The 19,289-nt window shown below is 46.4% G+C and overlaps 1 protein-coding gene across 1 annotated transcript; it reads left to right on the forward strand.

Annotated features, from left to right (window-relative positions):
* Positions 1-17,530: 17,530 nt before the first annotated feature.
* Positions 17,531-18,520, forward strand: MAS1 (MAS1 proto-oncogene, G protein-coupled receptor; the record flags this gene model as incomplete). Its single annotated transcript, XM_081997563.1, has 1 exon — positions 17,531-18,520. One exon carries the CDS (start codon positions 17,531-17,533, stop codon positions 18,518-18,520), a length of 990 nt encoding a protein of 329 aa, XP_081853689.1.
* Between the last annotated feature and the right edge of the window lie 769 nt (positions 18,521-19,289).

A 19,289-nucleotide genomic window follows, 5' to 3' on the forward strand; every position in this document is an offset into this window, starting at 1 on the left:
CTTGTCCTTTAGCTGTAAGGCTTGAAAGGGTAATTCCAACCCTCAATGAAACAAGACGTTAGAATTCAAGTGGTGAAGGTGCGGATTAAAAATAGAACCCTGCGAATGGAGCACTGCAGATCAGAATATATCTCTTTCCAAGAACAATTCAATTTTTGATACATCAACTTTTTTTTTTTTACATGTTCAAGATTAAATACGTATTTTTTTGAGAAAACATCTCTACTCTGGTGGGAAGCCTCTCTGGGCACCTCCTGTTGCTGAGCGCCCAGAGTGGAAGCCTTGCAACGGAGGAGCTCAGCATTGTCTCACATTAAAAGAAATACTGTCACACAACACTGTTGTTGAGAAATTTTATTTTTGTCATTAACTTCGGAAGAAAAACCCCAATGAACATCACACTTTAATTATCCAAAAATAGTCCACGGATCTATAAATGCAAAAGGCAAAACTAGCTCTAAATATTCCTTAACATGATGTTCTTACTGCTTGTAGCTTCAGTGGTGGCACTTCAGATACATGCTGGCCAGGGAGGAGAGTAAGATTTACCTCTCTCTTAACACTCAAAGTATTGGTTTTATATAGAAGAAAATTTTATATACTCCTATGTTTTCTAATGGTGGGAATTCACGATTCTTCTCAATGTTATGCATTCATTCAAAATACATCCTAGCTGAAAACCTTGGTGCGTCTTGGAAGGGTGAGGTTGCAAGTGTCTTGACGGATGAATCACGCCAAACAGGGAGGGAGGCAAGCCACCTCCAAGCCCTACCTGTCCCGCCAGAGCCACATGGAGCTTGTGGGGCAGACATGGCTGAGGGCGGCTGCGGGGCAGGGGCCGGGGCAGGTGGGAAGGGGGGCTCAGCAAGGATGGGGGCTGGAAGGAGAACGCATGCAGGCAGAGGTGATGGAAAGAAAGATTTTCCTCACGAAGGTCCCTGAGGGGCTGTGAGTTTGTTGCAAGGCAGGAGGCCATGAAAAGCGGAGAAGAGCCGTACTGCCAGGATGCGTGGGGGATGAGGGAGAGTTTATGACCAGAGTCCCACCCAGCTCATCTGTAGTTTCTTTTGCTGCAGAAACTACCTTGTTCGAGTTCATGGTTTTAAATGGTTTTAACAAAACCAGTACTTCAAGTACTGTATAAGCACCATCAGGCTCACCTTCAGGGAGAGAGCTCGGGGCAGTCCCAGCTCTGAGGAGTACCTGGGCCTGGACTTGCTTTTAAGCGTGGGCGCTGCGTGCAGAAGAGCTCCGGTCATGCAGGCATCCGCCTCGGGCAGGGGAATGAGAGCCCCGGCTCCTCGGCGTGGGGGGATTTAAAAGATGCCTTTCGCATCGGCAGCCTAACACAGGTGAGTAGTTGAATCCTCTTTTAACTTCTCCCCAGCTGGGTGAGCATACAGAGATGAACAGACAGATGTTTCACCAAGGGAAAGATGGAGATGGAGCTCCTGCACACCTCCCCTTCCCCTGTAGGACAGCCAAGGGCCACCTCTGGACACTTGCCCTCCTATTTCTGGAGCAAGCATGTTAACCCATAGACCTATAGGAGACCCTCCCCAGCCAGGCTTTAAAAGAAAATGGCAACAGCAACTCTGTTGGCAAAGAACCTAATGCCCATGCTGTAGGTTAGGCTTGCTTTTAAAACAACTCTGAGACGGAAATCTGCACAAGGTAATGGTTGTGATGCAGGAGAAACACATGGTGCCCTAGAAGAAACATATCCGGGTAAAAAGAAGAAAAAATCAGCTATTTAAAACATGAAAATGGGTTATTCATCACCACCCGGGCACACACAAATTGAGGAGATTCTAAAGCAATTCTAAGTCTGGACCTGGTCCCACCCATTGGCACCCCTGGAGCTCACCTGGGTTCCCAAGCAGTGAGAGCAGTGGAAGAATAATCAGCAATCCTCGTTCTGTATTTTGATGTAGTACAAAATATTTTATTTGTCCCATGAAACTTGGCAGTACTGATCGGACAGAGCTGTGGCATGTTCTGAGCTCGCTCTAAAAGATGCTGCTAGAAATTTCTGCGTTGCCTCTTTGGTTACCAGAGGTCATGATGTCTCTAATTGCTCATTGTTGAACACGCTGCTTGCTTACAAGTGCAGTCAGCATAACCAAAACAGGCAGTCCTTCGCTCACCCACTGCAGTGCATCCGTCCCGTGCGTGAAACACGTACGACAGGCTTTGCTGTTCTTATATAAATATGAGGATTTGCAAACCCACGAGCTCCCGCAGCTGCCTGCAGTGCTCAAGGCTTGCCCCCTCCCCTGGGATGTGGGACTGAAGCAGCCTGATGTAATTGTTCCATAGGGCCGCTGGGTCATGAGAACCGATGCCGCAGGAGACGCCTCGGGCTCCTGGGCCTCCCCTGTGGTCCTGCAGCCTCCACCAGCAGGGCAGCCTCCAGGGGCTGGGCTGAGGCTGGCTGCTCAGCTGGGGGTGTCTGGGGGCTGTTTGCGGCCGGAGGCATCCCTGTGGAAGGGGGATGCTCGTGCTCCCACGCCGATGAATATCCTACACATACCGCAACTTAATACAAGAGAAGGGCACGGTGATGGGGCGCAGAAATGCAGCTGGAGCACTTCCTGATCCCACAGGCACCTGTCGCCATCTTTAGACTCCCAAATACTTGTACGGTCTGGCTGGCACCTCTCATTCCACACCCGCTCCCTACTGAGCTTAGCCTCCGTTACCGGTGTGCTTCCAGCGGTGTTGCTGCTGGAGGGGGCACCTGGAGGAACAAGTCGTGCCCGTGGGCGGCTGCTGGCCCATGGTGGGCTCCCGTCGAGCAGGAGGCAGGGCCGCCGCTGTGCGAAGTGCTGCTCCCTCCCCTTGCCGCAGGCGGGTCCCAGGGAGGATGCGCTTGCCTGTCGGCTAGTTTCATTAGTATTCGTGCTAGAGCAGCGGTCATGAACTCCCGGCTAATCCTCCTGCCAGGATTAGCAGCCTCGCTGCTGGCCAGCCAAGAGTATAAGAGGACGCTGGTCCCAGCCTTCCTTCCCGGTTGTTGGGCCCCACCAGGTCGCAGGGTCAGCAAGCGCAGGGCAGAGAGGGGCTTTGCCTCTCCTCAGCGGGGCAGAAGGGCCGGGGAGGAAGTTGGATCTGGAGAGGATGGGCAGGACTGAGTGGGAGCTGGAGGGGATGTGAAAGGGTTTGCTGCTGCTGACCTGGGCTGAAGGCACCCAGCCAGGGTGAAACTGGGCTCCAGCCCAAGGCTGGAGATTTTGACACCTTTGGCTGCACATCACTTCCTCCTCGCTGAAGGTTACCGCTTCTCTCAGGGTTTTGCACATTCACCCTCCAATCTGCCACATGGGCTCGAAGCCCACCCAGCCCACCAGAGACGGGCAAGAGGGCTGGAGCAGCTGATGTGAGGAGCTGGCAACCCCCAGCAAGGGTCAGGGTTTCTTTCCCGCTACTCTCCTCCTCCAGCTCTGAAGTATAAAAACAAATGCAGCTTGCTTTATAAGTATGGAGTCCACCCCCATAGCCCAACGTCTTTTCTAGCGTGGGGATGATGCTGAGGGATGGTGCTCTGCTCTGCGTTCGCCGGTCTCATCCCCAGGCAGGTGTCTGGGGCCGGCTGCACACAGCCACGGTTGCCCCGCTCTGCGTCCAGCTGCCCACGGGCACCAGAGCCAGCCTGGACCCGTGCCGGTGCCCCGGCACCGGGCAGCCAGCCCGCCCTCGGCCCTCAGCCCTGGAGTTGCTTTCCCTGCCCACTTCTGTGTGCTCAGGCGGCTTGTTCAGCCTGGGGGCCGGGAGAAAATTTCCTTTGAATCACTCCGGCAGGGACCCTGCATGATTTTAATTTTCTTTTGTGGCTAGGGAAGGGTGCCTACCTGTAGGGTTGTTTTTTGCTTCCTTCACTCCTTACCCCTGCAACACCTGAGCAGCAGCTTTCCATCCTGTAGCTGCTTGTGTCCCATTTTTTGAGACGTGAAATGTGCCGTCTCATTGAAGTTTTGAGGATTTAGTAGGTTTTTTTCCCAAGAAATCCCAAATTCACCTACAAACAGAGTTTTCACCACAAAAATGGTGCAATTTTTGAAAAAAAAAAAAAAAAAGGAGAGTTCACTTTTAACTTTTCAAAAACTGATTTTCTTTGACAATGGGAAAACGTTTCGTTTTTGTCACACCGTGGGTCTGGCAATACCCCCCGAGGGTTGTTTTACCTCCTTTTCAAATATGCTTGTGCTGAAGACTGCGAAGTCTTCCTCGGTAACTTCGCGTGGCGACCCGCTGTCTTTATAGTCTTCCCAAGTCTGAAAAACAGACCCACCTGCAGAGTGCATCCCCTCGGGAGGGTCTTGTACCTAAACTCCCAGGTTTCTGACCCATCCTGGCCATTTCTGCTCTCACCTTGCTCTCCCTGTCCCATCCTTCCAAGGCGCTCTGAATGGCTTCTCCGAGCCTCATCTTCCTCTCTCCGCTGACACAGAAGGAGACCGGGGAGTCTGCGCTGCTGCCGGTGATGCTGAACGAAGCAGAAACATGGAGAAGCCTGGGTAGCGGCCATGTAGGACGTCTGCATTTCACCGCGCTTGCGAGTCTGACCGGCGTGGCAAAGATGGGGAATGCCACGATGGTGACAATGATGGCGAGGCCAAGCCCTGCTGCAGAGGCCTCTTTTGGACAGTGATGAGCAAGGTCAAACCAGAGAGAACCGCAACGGAGGATAAAAATGAGGTAATTTATGGCGGAGGTGAAGATAATTCTCGTGTTGCTGCTCAGTCCGACTGGATGCAGGACTCCAGGTGGGGTCTCACCAGAGCAGAGCAGAGGGGCAGAATCAAATCCCTCGACCTGCTGGCCATGCTGCTTTGGATGCAGCCCAGGATACGGTTGGCCTTCTGGGCTGCGAGCGCACATTGCCGGCTCATGTCCCGCTTTTCATCCACCAGTACCCCCAAGTCCTTCTCGGTAGGGCTGCTCTCAACCCCTTCGTCCCCCATCCTGTACTGATACCAGGGGTTGCCCCAAACCACGTGCAGGACCCTGCACTTGGCCTTGTTGAACCTCATGAGGTTCACATGGGCCCATTCCTCGACCTTGTCCAGGTCCCTCTGGATGGCATCCCGTCCCTCAGGCATATCAACAGCTCCACTCAGCTTGGTGTCATGAGCAAACTTGCTGGGGGTGCACTCGATCCCACTGCCTACATCATTGATGAAGGTATTGAGTACTTTGATGTACTCAATATACATTGAGTATGAGTACCTTGATGAAGGACGACTACTCGTCCCAATACAGACCCCTGAGGGACACAACTCATCACTGATCTCCATCTGAACATATAACTGGGGGGACAGTACAAAACCTCCAAAAAAGTAACATTTTCTCAATGCTCAGTGAATTTAAAAGGTTAAGATAAAAGAGAAGGTTTTCTTTTCTGCCTAAATTAGGAAAGAGAATAAGCTTCTGAGATTCCCTGTTTTGTATCTGTGTCTGTGTCCTGGAAGACCTGTACCAAATAAAGACTTCATGTAAACAATAAGACAAAAATAAATCACCTGGCTGAGGTAGAAGTAGTGCATTGTAAGAGGGGGTGAGGGCAGCCCTTGGAGCCAGTGGGTGATTTTTGAATGAGTATGTAGAAAGAGAAGAGCTTTTGTTGCTGGTGGTAGGATGGGAGAAGGGCATGAAGCAGGGTATGATTAGCCTGAGTGTGGAGACCTGCTGGTAACCGCCTGCAATAATGGGATGCCGCAGAGAGATACTGAAGATGCACCCTTTCCATACTAGCTTTACAAGTGCTTTGAGGGCTCTTGTCACATGGCTTTTTTCCTTAAAAGTTTTTTCTTTTCCATCATTCCTCTGTTTTCATTTTCCCAATCTCTCAAGCCTTCCTTGGCACTTCAGGTGGTCACAAGAAGGAAGTTAACATCTCAAGGGAGAGCTGCAGAGCATGTAGGTGATGACAGAAAGGGCAGAGCAAAAAAAAATAAAATCAAGAAACAAGCATAAACGAAGAAGGGAGGGGAAAAAAAAAAAAGATGTGGACATAGGAGTAATATGGAGAACAAAGGAGCCACCACAGTCATTTTAGGGCTGCTTATTCTGCTCCTTTCGCTTTGTCCAATTCAACAGAGGGCTGAAAGTTTGAAGCCAGTGCAATGGCAGAAATGCTATTTTAAGGTCTGTTTTCAAATCAGCTGTCAAAAAAATGGTTTGGCAGTCCAGGCCTTTGTGTAGCCCCAGGAGGGCATCTCTGGCTTCTACACCCATCAGACTGTGAAGTTATCCAAGAGTAGAAGGGACCAGGGTAGAGGCTCAAAAAGCAAATGCTGCCCCTCCTTTCCCCAGAAGTGCTTCCAAATCCCCCTCTGAGAGAAGCAGCTTGGCTTTGGCATATGAGAAAGAAAAGACCCTAGAAGGGAGGGGCCACCTGCACTTATTCCAGAAGGATTTTGACTGTTATGCAGTGTGTTGTATGGAAAGGAAGGCTTTTCAAAGCACGAACACGTAATTCGCCTTGTGGTGCTGCAACAACCATGTCTGAGAGTGATAGAAGGGGCTGATCTGTTTGTAATACAAGAGTGTGTTTGAGATACATGAGGAACAAGCAAAAATACAAGTATTGCCACTCTGGAAGATGGTGCTGGCTACTGCAGTTGGGGAGCACTTTCAGCTGTGAAATAGGACAGAGAATGTATCTCCTGTTGCATTAACATAAAGGCCTGTTCTTGGAAGCCAGAAGGTATAATTAGGCTTACTCAATCACATGTTTCCACCAGGGAAGTCTGTTTCACCACTGACACAAGGGGATGAATGCTTGAAAAGCCTGGCCTTGTTTTGCCTGGCACGACATGCCTTCAGGAAACCCGCACCTACAATTTAATGATCATCACGAGTAAAATTTGCATTTGCAATTATGAGACAGACAGTGCCACCCCCTCAGCTGTTTCTTCCCAGATGATGAAAATGTGACGACTGAAGCATTTAAGCCTTGATTGAATAAAATGCCTGAACACAGTCCTGAATTTAGGTGACGTGATTTAAGCCATGCGCACACACCGTGCTGAACTGACCTTGCCTTTCAGCAGTTAGTGGTTTGTATACCCTACAAAGCCCTTGTACTCAGATGCTCCACCCTCATCCCATCCTCAGGTGCACATACCAGCTTGCTTAAGTAGCTGAGAAGATGCAAGAAACCCCTGTAAAACTCGTTAGCTGGGATCGGGATGCTGGTGTGCAAGCACCCTATAGCCTGGGGCTCATTCCCTGTTGTTGGGCTCACAAATTCCATACCGTGGTTTAACTCTGCCAAAACAGGATTAGTAGATGCACATGGAGGCTATCACAGGTGACAGGAACAAAAAACGCATGTTTACAGGTCCTGGCCAGCACCCTCCCATATTGCCTCCTCTGTCACAACCCAGTCATCAAACCAGCGGTCACGATCCGAGAGATGTGGACTCCAGTGACTCACCCGCCACGTGAGGGATGAACCCCACCGCCTCCTTGTCCTGACATGGTGCTGCGTGTGGCTCTCGGGGTAACCGGCCACTGTCTCCACCACTCCTCTGGAGCTCCCCGTCACGCACAGACCACTGCCAGCCTACGGTGGTGGGAGAGGGCCAGCGAGCCTCCGCCCCTGCTGCAACCTCCCTCATCATTGCGGCGCAGGGGTATGACTGCTGGCAGACCCGTAGTCAGACTGCTGGCAGAACCTTCTGAAGCACCCGCTTCAGAAAGCCGTTCATCTGCACGGTCCCCGGGGCCACGGTGAGCGGCGGCAGGCAGGGTAGGCAGCGCCCGCCGAAGCTGCCGTGGTGGCTCTGCCCTGGTGTAGGATGTCTGCAGGGCCAGTGGGGCACTCCTGGCCCGGAACGGTGGTGACCTGCCCGCGGCTGACCACTTTGAGACCATTTTCTTGCTCTGTGCTTTTGCAGTTCTGACCCTCCCCTATTAATTCCAGTATATCATTTATTTGAAGAGGAGAGGACAGCCTGTCACCCCTCTGGCACCTACTTCAGGGCGCTGTCCCTGGAGTCACCTGGCAGATCTGAAAGATGGCACTCGATCTCTACGTGGTATCAAAACACAGCTCTGGTTTTGGTATTCAGCCATTGCAATGTTTCCAAAACTTTTCAGTGGAAGAAAGAGATACAGTCCATCTAGTTATTTTACTACTCTACTTGTTTTTTTTCTTTTCTTCTGGCTAATATGGTTTCTACACCATCAACTATATTTTAGTCTCTTATTGAGTCTTCCTTTCCCCACCCCTGTCCACAAAAAAACAATACCAGAAGCTAAGCCTTTCTTCACCCAGGAGAGCAGTAAATTAATTTTGGCAAAATATGTGTACGTGTATAAAATGTGCATATGATATACTATACAGTCATGTGGCGTATTGGTACATTCAGCCTGATGAGGAGGCACTGTCTAGCTCTGTGACTGACACCTCGTTATCTCCTTCCATCGATCCATATGTGGAGGAGTGCTAAGGAAATGGCTTGCAAGAATGCAGCTGAGATCAGAGTCTGATTTCTTTGTACCAGAGCAGAACAGTCCGCACGACAACGTAGGTGGAGAAAACTCAATCTGTTACGGGTATTAAGTGTGCCTTGAGTCATGCTTGTAAACTCTGCTCCTAAATGAGAATGTGTATTCCTATCAGTGGGAACGTGGGTGCATGTAAACCACAACAAGGTATTAAAAGATGAGGCCAGGAACTGGGAGAAAAAAAAATAGGACAGTGAGGCAGAGAAACAGGACAGACGATACAGAGCTGCCAGCCTTCCAGCTTTTTAACCGACGTGCCTTGTGAGCAGTTAAGTGCTTCCTTGCCAGGGCCGTATCCCGTGATTTTTACCAGGACTTGACTTTACAGTGTGGTAACCTGTGCATTTCTGTGCTAGCCTGGCTCTCCTCCCCACAACCTCACCACGTCCCACCGCGGGTGCACGGGCAGACACGACTGCCCACCTGGGACTCGTCCCGAAGCCTCCGCTGTGGCCAGCAGCACGTGTTGCATGGCCAAGGGCCACACAGAAATCCTGGTCTGTTGCTCACAGGGTAAGAAAAATCGTGTGTCCTTGACATCGAAAGATAAAGGGAAAGCATGACGAGGAAGAAAAAAACATAGTCCTAGGAGATGTGTTCAGCAGGAAATAGAGGCAGCAGCAGTCTCTGGAGCTTCTAAATTCTGAGGAAAATATTTTTTATTAACAGAAGACTGAGACTTCAAGTGAGTCTGAACACATTTTAGTTGCTGGAAGTCCCTGCTAAGGGGAAGGAGAATGTGGTGGTGTCTTTAACCTCTCCATCTCAGACGAAGAAGGAACCTGACATTCTGATGCAGGAAGAAGTGAAATCCTAAAAAAGGCAGACCTTCAGTTTCCTTATCTCCAGCTGCAATTCAGTTGGTTGTTGTTCACTAGCTAACGTATTTTGTGTTATCTCAACTCTGCACAGCAAATGCTATTACCAAACCAACTTATGAATAGAAGACGACAAGTCTCTACTGTTTCTGGAAGCAAACTGATGACACAGCCAATATAGATGGTCACGCTGAAGCTTTGGCAAGATGTACCACCACATCACTATGGGAGCTAGAAATACTGGACCTGGAGTCCTCAAGAGCAGCCTTTGTTCATGTGCAGGGGCTAAACTGTTACGTGGTTTACTGACACTGACTTCCATGGCTTTGTGATGACTTGCCACAGCTGAGCATCTTGTCCCATTTCTGTCATGGGTATAAAGGAGAAAGTTGGAAAAGGTGGAAAAATAAAAAAAGCCAAGACCACTTGTTTTTACTGTAATAGAATCAAACTGTTATTGCGTGAGGTTGAAGTAGTAGGTGAATTCCTTGTATTTCTAATATTTATGTTACTATGTTAGCTAAGCATCTTGCAGATTTGAAGTTATCCTCCCAGTGCTCCCGCGCAACTCCCGTTTTGCAGAGGAGGAATTTTGTTGAGGATGAGGAAATCTGAGACAGGGTAAACACAGACCTCACGGTTTCTACCCTCAGAATCGTTGTTTTGTACTCTTGCTACACTTCAAAAACATCCTTTTGCAGAAAATATAATGGTTTTTTTGGATAGTATGGGATTCTAGATCCACTCCAGGTATATACGCTTGATAGAAGAGACAGACAGTTCAGTGTTTTCATTCAGTGACCTTCTGGCTTTGTGCAGTAAACCTGCTGCATGAGCTTGTTTTGCACTTGTGTTCAAGCTGGATCACCTTGAAAAATACAAATTATCTCTGAGTCTATATTTTGTCTTTGAAAAGAGACTAGTATTAAAAGCAGTTTAAAAAGAATAGAAACACTTTACTCAAAGGAAAATGTTTGGCTACTTGAGATTCTTAATTGTAAAAATTCAACATTTGGAAAAAATTCAGTGAACCCAACCAAAAAGACTAAGGTTTCACAGTAACGGGCATCAAGGATTTTACTTAACCACCTATTACTGCCGTGCAAAGAGCAAATAAAGAATAATGGATAACTCCTGTGATAGGTTGGAAATGCATGTAAATGATGAATATGTGATACAGAATAAAAATTAAAAGAGGGGTAGAAGAAAGAAGACAGACAGACTAGTACAATCAGGAGTGAAGATTATTTCAGGGCAGTCTGTCTTAGCAAGGCAGGCACTTCACTTAACAGACTAAACAGCAACTCTTGTTTCAAGAAGAATTTAGACATGTGTTAATGGGAACCTCCAGAAACAACACAGGTTGGAGGATAGAGCACCGTGGTACCAGACCCTTCTTTCATTATCTTTATCAGTAATACAAAATGTCTTAGTATATCTGAAGTAACTGGATATAATCACACCACCTTATCTCAACCTAACCAAAGTAAAAGCTAAGTTTACTGGATACTTGGCACTCAAACTTTTTCTGCCAAACTTTTATCAGGGAAAGCTCTGACTCATCTCTGTCATGTGTCTCGCATATTTTCTAATCCTGTAGATTTAGCTGTGCTTTGCTAAAGCTAAAATGGCCTAAACTGCCTATACTCGTTAATCATATATGCCAAGTTATTACTTCCATTCTTATCCTGTTCTCTCCCCAGTGGTTTCCTGTACTGTTTTACATATATAAAATGAAAATGTAGAATGAAAATACTGTTTCCTGTATTGTCTTACACTACAGTCGTGGTGGCCCTAATGCTTGGTAGCTGGTGGGGATGCCAGCAGGCAGGTGCAGCGTATTTTCTCTTCTGATGTGTGATGATGCTGGGTTTGGTGCTAGCATTTGTGCCATCATTGACTGGCCCAAGAGGGAAATAAAACTCAGAATGATTTTAGCAAGGGTAGATTTCCACTGGGGACAGACCCCACTGTCCCCAAGGTAAGAGCTGCCACCTGCTACGCATGTTAGGACTAACAGGTAGGTCTACAGACCTGAAACCTCTATCTGAAACCCAAGGATAGAGGTGACCTCCTCACATTCAGCACGGCTGAAGACAGCAGCTGTCTGAATAAGCAAGGTTTTGTGAAAGACTCATTAAGAGGGAGATAGGGAACAAAATGTTGGTAAGCTTTGCGGGGAACTGAATGCTAGTGGAAAGACTCAGATAGGCAAAGCATAAGCAAGAGCGGATCAGAGTACAGAAAGATGTGAGGCTGGTTTGTGAAGGGAGAAGACAGCTGCTCTGTACTTCATTAAGGCCCAGGTTCCCCCTCTCCAGGACTTGGTGGGAGGCAGGCAGAGAGGGGGAACAAATTTCCACCTGCAAAGGACACTTCTTCTAAACTAACAGATACAGAAATATGTTATGAAGATTCTTTGAGACGTGAACACTTATGGGTTTTAGTAGTGCCATGTATTCTTTTCCTTGCCCAGGAATACCTTTTCCATTAATTTTTTATAACTTTAAAAATGTTATATTTTTTCCTTTGCCCCCACAAAAAACACAAAAGATGGGCAACAGGAAACGTTGTTATTTTATATTAGTTTCTCCCAAGCTCACAGCGTCACTAAGAGCTCCTCGCTTCCTGGTACTCTCCTGCCGCTCCCCACCCCTCTCTGATTTGGGAAACTCCCTGCAATTGCCCTCTGGCTGCTTCCTCACCAGCACTGTGACAGGACACAGAGGTACGAGCTCAGATCCAGAAGGTCACTGTAGAGTCACCATCACTGGAAGTATTCAAAAAACATGTAGACGTGCCACTTCAGGACATGGTTTAGTGGGCATGGTGGTGTTGGGTTGATGGTTGGACTTGATGATCTTAAAGGTCTTTTCCAACCTTAATGATTCTGTGATTTGGTGATCACATGTCTGGCACCCAGGTGGGTGAACATGGCCACCTGGCATCGTACGGATGCGTCTGTACAGCTTCTGCAGCCAAACCGGCCGATTTTCTCTCTGGTTGTGGGGTTGCACAAGTGGAGCCAGCCTGGAGCCGCCTTCCCCCGCCGCCCCGGCAGAATCGTGCCCAGGCAGCAGGCACCTTGCCCTGGCTGGAGCTCTGCTCCCCTTCCTGCGTGGCATCGCCCCGAGCGCCGAGCCCTGGCATGGCACCCGGAGCTCTGCAGGTGGGAAGAAGGAAGGTGTGGCTTAAGTCAGGAGCAGGAACATCTCCAAATCCTCCCGTGCTCACGTGACAGTCAGTCCATGAAGTGACATGTAAACAACCCCTCTAACCTGCCACCGGTCTGGGCAATGCAGTAACAGGCCAGACACCTCTGCCTCCAGAGATCTCCAGAGCCCTGCACCCTTCTGGGGCCGTGTACCCCTAGGCTTTTCTCATCAGCCATTTCAGAGCAGAACCTAAAATGCATGAATCATCCAAAACCATCTCTGACAAACAACAGAAAAATAATCTGAAAACAGCTTTACCAAACTACTTTAGGCGCCTGTATGGTCCCAACAGTAACCGCAACCTGCCCATCTCTCACTAGCTGCCGTATTCTTACCTCAGATAAAGTTTCTCACAGGTTCTCAGAGTACACCTAGTTTTCAGGCCCTCTGCCACAGGCCCTAAATCCACTTTCATAAACAACATGCGGCAGGTCTTAACCACACAGAAAAAAATATGATTAATTCACCCCTACCAACTTCAGTTTTAACTCCTAATCTTGCTTTTAACTACGAACAGATGATCCCTGCTGGCCTCAGAACTAGGTAGTGACATGTACTTTCACCTTGCTTTACAGAAGCCAACAACAGATCCAGCTCACATGCCTGTTGCCTATTAAACACCATCCACCAACTACCACCCTTTAAGGAACTGGGCATATGCTGGAAGATGGCTGATAAGAGTAGGATAGAAGATGTCTAGCAAGTTCTGTGGCGCGTTTTAGGTTATGGTAACCTTAACCCTAAGGTTTACCCTAAGCGTAACTCCTACTTTAACAATATTCTCATATCATCTATTGAAGAGTAACCATAAGTCATGCTGGCTCTTCTAGTATCTGTGAGCCTTAATGGTTCTTAAGACCCATGGACCGATGCATTTGTCCCCAGCATGCCCCAGAGTCCTCTGTTTACTCTTCATGGCACCCCAGAGCTCTCTGTTTGGGCTTTGATCCTCTTACAACCCCTCAATTTTTCAGCATACCCCCTCAGCCCTCTGTTAGTTGTTTCAGCCCAGCTCCTCAGTCCACACTCCGCTGAAACCAAAGCCCAACTCCTCCCCTTTGCTTGAGCTGAATAATTATGGAATGAATTTCATCTGGAAAGTGGTAATGAATGGTAATGAATCAGGAAAAATTGCACTGCCTGAAAGTGCTGCCAAAGCTCATCCCTTAGGGGCTTTTGTCACGGCCCATGAAAATGTATAATTAGGAGATCTGACTCCCAGGTACACAGCGGCTTTTTTATATACTGGCACCTGTATCAGCCACATAAACCCCTCTAATTTAGTCTATCAATCCTAGCCCGTTGAGTTTTGTCTAATGAATGAATTGCGAGTTCTTTTCAGGTTGCCTTCTGCTTCCATGAATTGGAGATATAAGAACATGAAATTATTCAAAGGCTCAAAGCAAAAAAAAAGGTTCCATGCTTTGTTATTGTAGATCCCTTGATCAATGTCTGAATAGTCAAACTGATTCAGAAATAGCCACTCCATCTCTTAGCAGCATCTGATATAAACACTCCAACGGTCAGCGGGCGTGGGGTCCCCCTGTGCTGTTCAACCCTCCTGTTACTCCTGAGGTCACCACGGGTAAGCTGTGTTCATGACCTACTCCCCTCAAGACCAGGTCTCTGCTGCCCTGGCCATGTAGATGATGACTGATGGTGCCCCAGGGACCGGTCATGAAGGAGGTGCTGTGCGCGTGTGAGAGGGGTGTCGCAAACCACCCGCCCCGTGGAGACACAGGCCAGGGCATCCCCAGTTTTGGATTACATTTGCAAGGCAGACTGAGTGGGCTATGAACCCAGGTACCTGGTCAATCTTGAAATGTTAATGTGTTCCTGCAACGACCCTTCTCATTACTCATATGCATATCTCATTTTATGGAAAAGGAATAGGTTTTTTCTTTCTCAGAGACAGCTTGAAATTTTTGGTCCCATAGCTGTTGAACGTAAGGTGGATTACAGCTTGAGCCAATAAAAAGCAATTAGAAGTTGTTTTTATTTCACTCTGTTTCTTTCCTAACTTTATTCTGACCCTCTCTTTGGGGTCATTTATTTCTCACATTAGCTAGGAGTTCCTCCCATTTGGGGATTTAGTAGTTTTAGTGAAACATCTAAAGGAGAAGACCAAGCAAACTCTCTCCTTTTTTGGCTAAGAATGTTTGTTCTGCTAATATCTGAATATAAAAACAACCTAATACTTGGGGCAAAAGCAGGGGACACCCTCAGGGGACTTTTCAAAGAGTTTATCTGCTCCTAGGCCTGTTTGAACTTTTCAGGGGAGTCTGTTTAAATCTCAAGAACAGATTTTCGCTTCTCATGGCTGGGTTTTTTTTTGGTAGAATAATCCCAAGATACAGTTTTTACTAAGAGGAATGGATGTATGAGACTAACACAATGATGTGGCTATTTTCTTTGCTCTGCGGTTGCTTTCTTGCCATTTATTTTCTTTGCTCTGTGAATTACTTTCTTTTCCTTCCTTCCTTTCCTCCTTTCCTTCTTTCCTTCCTTCTCTTTTTCTCTTCCTTTTTTTTCTCTCTTTCCTTCTCTTTATTTTTTGTCACCTTCTATCTTTTTCTCTTGCTTTCTCTCGTTCTTTCTTCTCTTTCATTCTCCCTCTCTTTCTTGCTTTTTTCTTTTCTCATATTAAAAAATAGAAGACAAATTTACAAATCAACTTCTATTATTTTAGATGGCATTTGGTGGCACAGTTCTAAATTGAGATTTTTCCTTCAGATCTTATCATCCCCAAATAGATTTCCTACTCACTTCGCATTTGTTTGTTTAAACTATGTCTCTTGGTATTGTAGCAGCCCAGGACAACTTTCCATATACTGCCATTCAGTTCCCACTAGAGTTAACTCCCAGGCTTCCAGCTAGATGACTTGCCAGCTACTGAGCGATGCCATTTGAAGCACAGCCTCAGCTGATGAGCCTGGGGCCCTTTGCTTGGTATGCCTCAGACATCTGGAGCAATGGGAGAACTGCACACTTCTTTTTGAGGGAGTCATGGTCAGAGTCACTATTTGCTTCCCCGCTTACCAAAGGCAAATGGTTGGAGAAGGTAACCTGCAGCTTCTTCAGGGAAGTTCTTCAACAACTTCAGGGAAATCTGAACAGACCATGGATGTATCTGTAAGGAGAGGATTCTTTCCATTCTCATCTCTGAATGCTCTCACGTGGGAATGACCTTAGTAAGTCCCCAAATTTTTCCTCTTTGTTTTACTCTCCAGAGGGAAATACTCCATTTATACAGCGATATGAATGAAGAACTTTCTTGAGTCTTTTCATACTTTGAGTCTTTCTTTCATACTTGAGTCTTTTAATTCTTTTTCTTCTTTCCGATTTGTTTTAACTTTTGAAGTAGAGAGCGTCTCCTCTCCTTTTCTCCTGTCAAGCTTTACCACACTTCCAGCAGCACAGTGTTTGAGCACCTTCCCTCTGCAGTTTTTCAGAATACTGCTTTTGGGAGGCTTGCCACTCATTCTGGTCACTGCATTTACTTGTTGCATTCACACTCACTTCTCTACCACATTTCCAGCTATGTTGTTTGTTCCCTCCGGCTGCATCTCAGATGGTGGCATGGTCAACATGCAGGTGGGATCATCATTAACATTTTTGTGCAGGTTTAAATGCCAGCAAGCCCTGAGGCTTCACAGGTTGTTTACTGAATGCTCTTTTCTACACTGTGATATCCTGGCTTAAGCTGTTTTGAACCCAGGAAACCCAGGGCTCATGAGAGAAAATTTATGACTGGGGTGAATGGATCTGTTTAAATAATCATTGCAAAAGTTGCCCCAGTAAAACTTTACTTTGCATTTGATTTTCTTAACTGCTTGAGGATATGGGTAAATTCTCACTGTGGCATGTTAATGAAAAAGGCTGCTTATATGGATGAACCAAGTCAGCTGGGCAAGCTTATTGCCAACGGTTAGTCCCTGTTAACATCAGTAAATCAGCAAGGGTCCTGAAGGTGACTCTGTATCATCACAGGGGCAGCCGGCAAGTTAACAGGGAAGGGGGCATGAAATATTCATATGAAAATCATCTGAAGCCAATGCTGCTAATTGTCTGTTATGGAGATAAAAGGAGACATATAAAAGGAGACACACAAGAGGAGAACTTGTTCCATAACTCAGCAAAACAACAGTTTAAACCATTATAACAATAGCAGGGAACCTGAACAACTACTTCTCCTTGTGATGTGTTGGATTTGTAATGCTTGCAGGATATTTGCAGTTGTGCTACACTGTTCAGAGTGTGAAAACATGGTGAAACTGTGTTATTCTATGATAAATGACACTTAAGGCTCGTCAAAAATGACTGTCTCAAGAGAGTGGCATTTTGCTTTCCCTCCACCTCTGTACTAGGAGGGAATACAATGATGAGTAACTACTGCATATTAATTTTACTGCATTTATTAAAGTCCTTCCTGGAAAAGAGACGTTGGTATCAATTTTTTTTTTAAAAAAAACAAAAAAAACTTATGAGCCAAATTCACTTGAAATACATATGTTTAACTTAAAATTAATGTCATTATCTTCAACGGCAGCTGAATAGACTTGTCTGGGAACAATTGAGGGCTCTAACAAGAACCACGAATGCTATCTGTGACCACTATATCTTGAAACTTTGCAATGTGATGGAGACGTTGCTTGTCCAAGAGCTCTTTGAGGGTATCTCTTTAGCTGTAGTTTAGCACTTACATGCTGAAGCCCATACAGAAGCAAGCTCAGGATTTCTGCGAGCATGATGGGCTTGGCAATCTTTAATGTTGCCAAGAGTAGTTCCAACTGGGTTTCAGCTAGCATCAGTATATCAAAGCCGGTTTTCCTTTTGCTAAAGCTTTCAGATATGACCAGAAATTGAGGGTCCACAAAACAGAAAGAAAAGGGGGAGGGGAGGAGCACACAATGCTCACAGTATATTTTTATACATATTTACAGAAGGAAGAGCTGTGCTATCCAAACTTGGGCTTTCCCCATGGATGAGTCAAACATAACGTTTCATCCCAGCGAAGGCACAGAGAACATCTCAATGCACAGAAACATTTCTACACAGGAAAGGGTCTGGGAGATATTGACCCCACTTTGGGTAATTATGATCATCTCCTTCCTGGGTTTTTGTGAAAATGGAATTGTCCTCTGGTGCCTCTGCTTCCAGATCAAAAGAAACCCATTCACTGCGTACATCACACACCTGTCCATTGCTGACATCTCCTTACTGCTTTGTACATTTATTCTGTCAATTGAGTACATTGCTGGTTTTGGATTCGCATATGGTTTTTACTATTATATAACCACCACACTATCTATTGTCTTCCTTCTTGGATATAATACTGGTCTCTATCTCCTGACAGCCATCAGTATTGAGAGGTGTCTGTCTATTGTTTACCCCATCTGGTACCGATGCCACCGGTCACAGCACCAGTCGGCAATTGTGTGTGCAGTTCTGTGGACTCTGTCTTTTCTGATGACAATAGCTGAATACTTAACATGCAAAGATGATTCAACGAAGGAGCAATTTGACGATGGCAACCATTGCCAAGCACTGCTCATCTTCACATGGATCCTGACTTTCATGATCTTCATTCCTCTAATGATTCTGTCCAGCCTGATCTTGGTTATCAGGATTCATCGTAACTCCCTGAGACCTCATTCGTCAAAGCTCTACATCATCATTGTGGCCACAGTTATTGTCTTCCTCATCTTTGCCATGCCTATGAGGCTGTTGTATCTTCTGAATTACCACCACTGGTCGTCTTTGCTCAGCCAGCAGAACCACGTCACCATTGTTCTCTCCACCGTTAACAGTAGCATCAACCCCCTTGTTTACTTCTTCGTAGGAAGCAGCAAGAAAAAGAGGTTCAAGGAAAGCCTCAAAGTGGTTCTTAGTAGAGCACTTGCTGATGGGTTACGGCCGAGAAGCCAGGAAGTTGGCATGAGTTTGGATATAGCTGAAACAATTTTCTGAAGCTTAGGGGGGAAACTCTAGGGGCAAATAATTGGACTTGGAAGGTTTAATAAACCACTGCAAAACCAAAACTATTTTTCCTCCATTGAATGTACAAAGCAGTGGTGAAATGGCACTGTTATCTTTGGTGGTTGAGCAATGGAAAAATATGGACTAGAATAAAGATAACTTTTATTTGTATTTTCTTAATTATTCAAACACATGCTACATCCTGATGTGACTATGTCAGTCAAAGATACCACAGTGGAAAAGAGACAGGCCAACAGAGAATATAAAAAAAGGACACAGAAATACGTTATAAATAGTGTGACATTTATACAAGCACTGAGCACCCATAAATGCTATTGAAGTCATCAGGGCCTGTGTGTATTCGCATTTTTAAAAGTCAAACCCACTAAATGCAGGATTCACGTTACATACTGGGATTTAGTCTCAACTGTTTCCAGCTTCTTTAAGTGCGCAAAAGAGCTGCTCCCCGGGGGGAACAGAGGAAGAAATCCACGTGTGAGAGTAAGTCCCCATACATACCCACAAACATACAGTGTAGCTTTGGTCTAGTGAGACATTTAAGTATATACTAAATGGTCAAGTTCCTCTGTGGTTAAGGGGCTACTTCAGAGCCTCTTTTCAAAGTATACGTTGCGTAATTTCCAGTGACATCAACATTTCCCTGGGTCCTTGGATAACTCGGTACCTGACACACAGGAACAGCTGGCAACATAGGGATGTTGTCAACTCGCAGAGGGTTTTTGCCCTAATTATGAAGGGT

Source organism: Phaethon aethereus, assembly GCF_964289735.1.
Source record: "Phaethon aethereus genome assembly, chromosome: 3".
NCBI classification, from domain to species: domain Eukaryota; kingdom Metazoa; phylum Chordata; class Aves; order Phaethontiformes; family Phaethontidae; genus Phaethon; species Phaethon aethereus.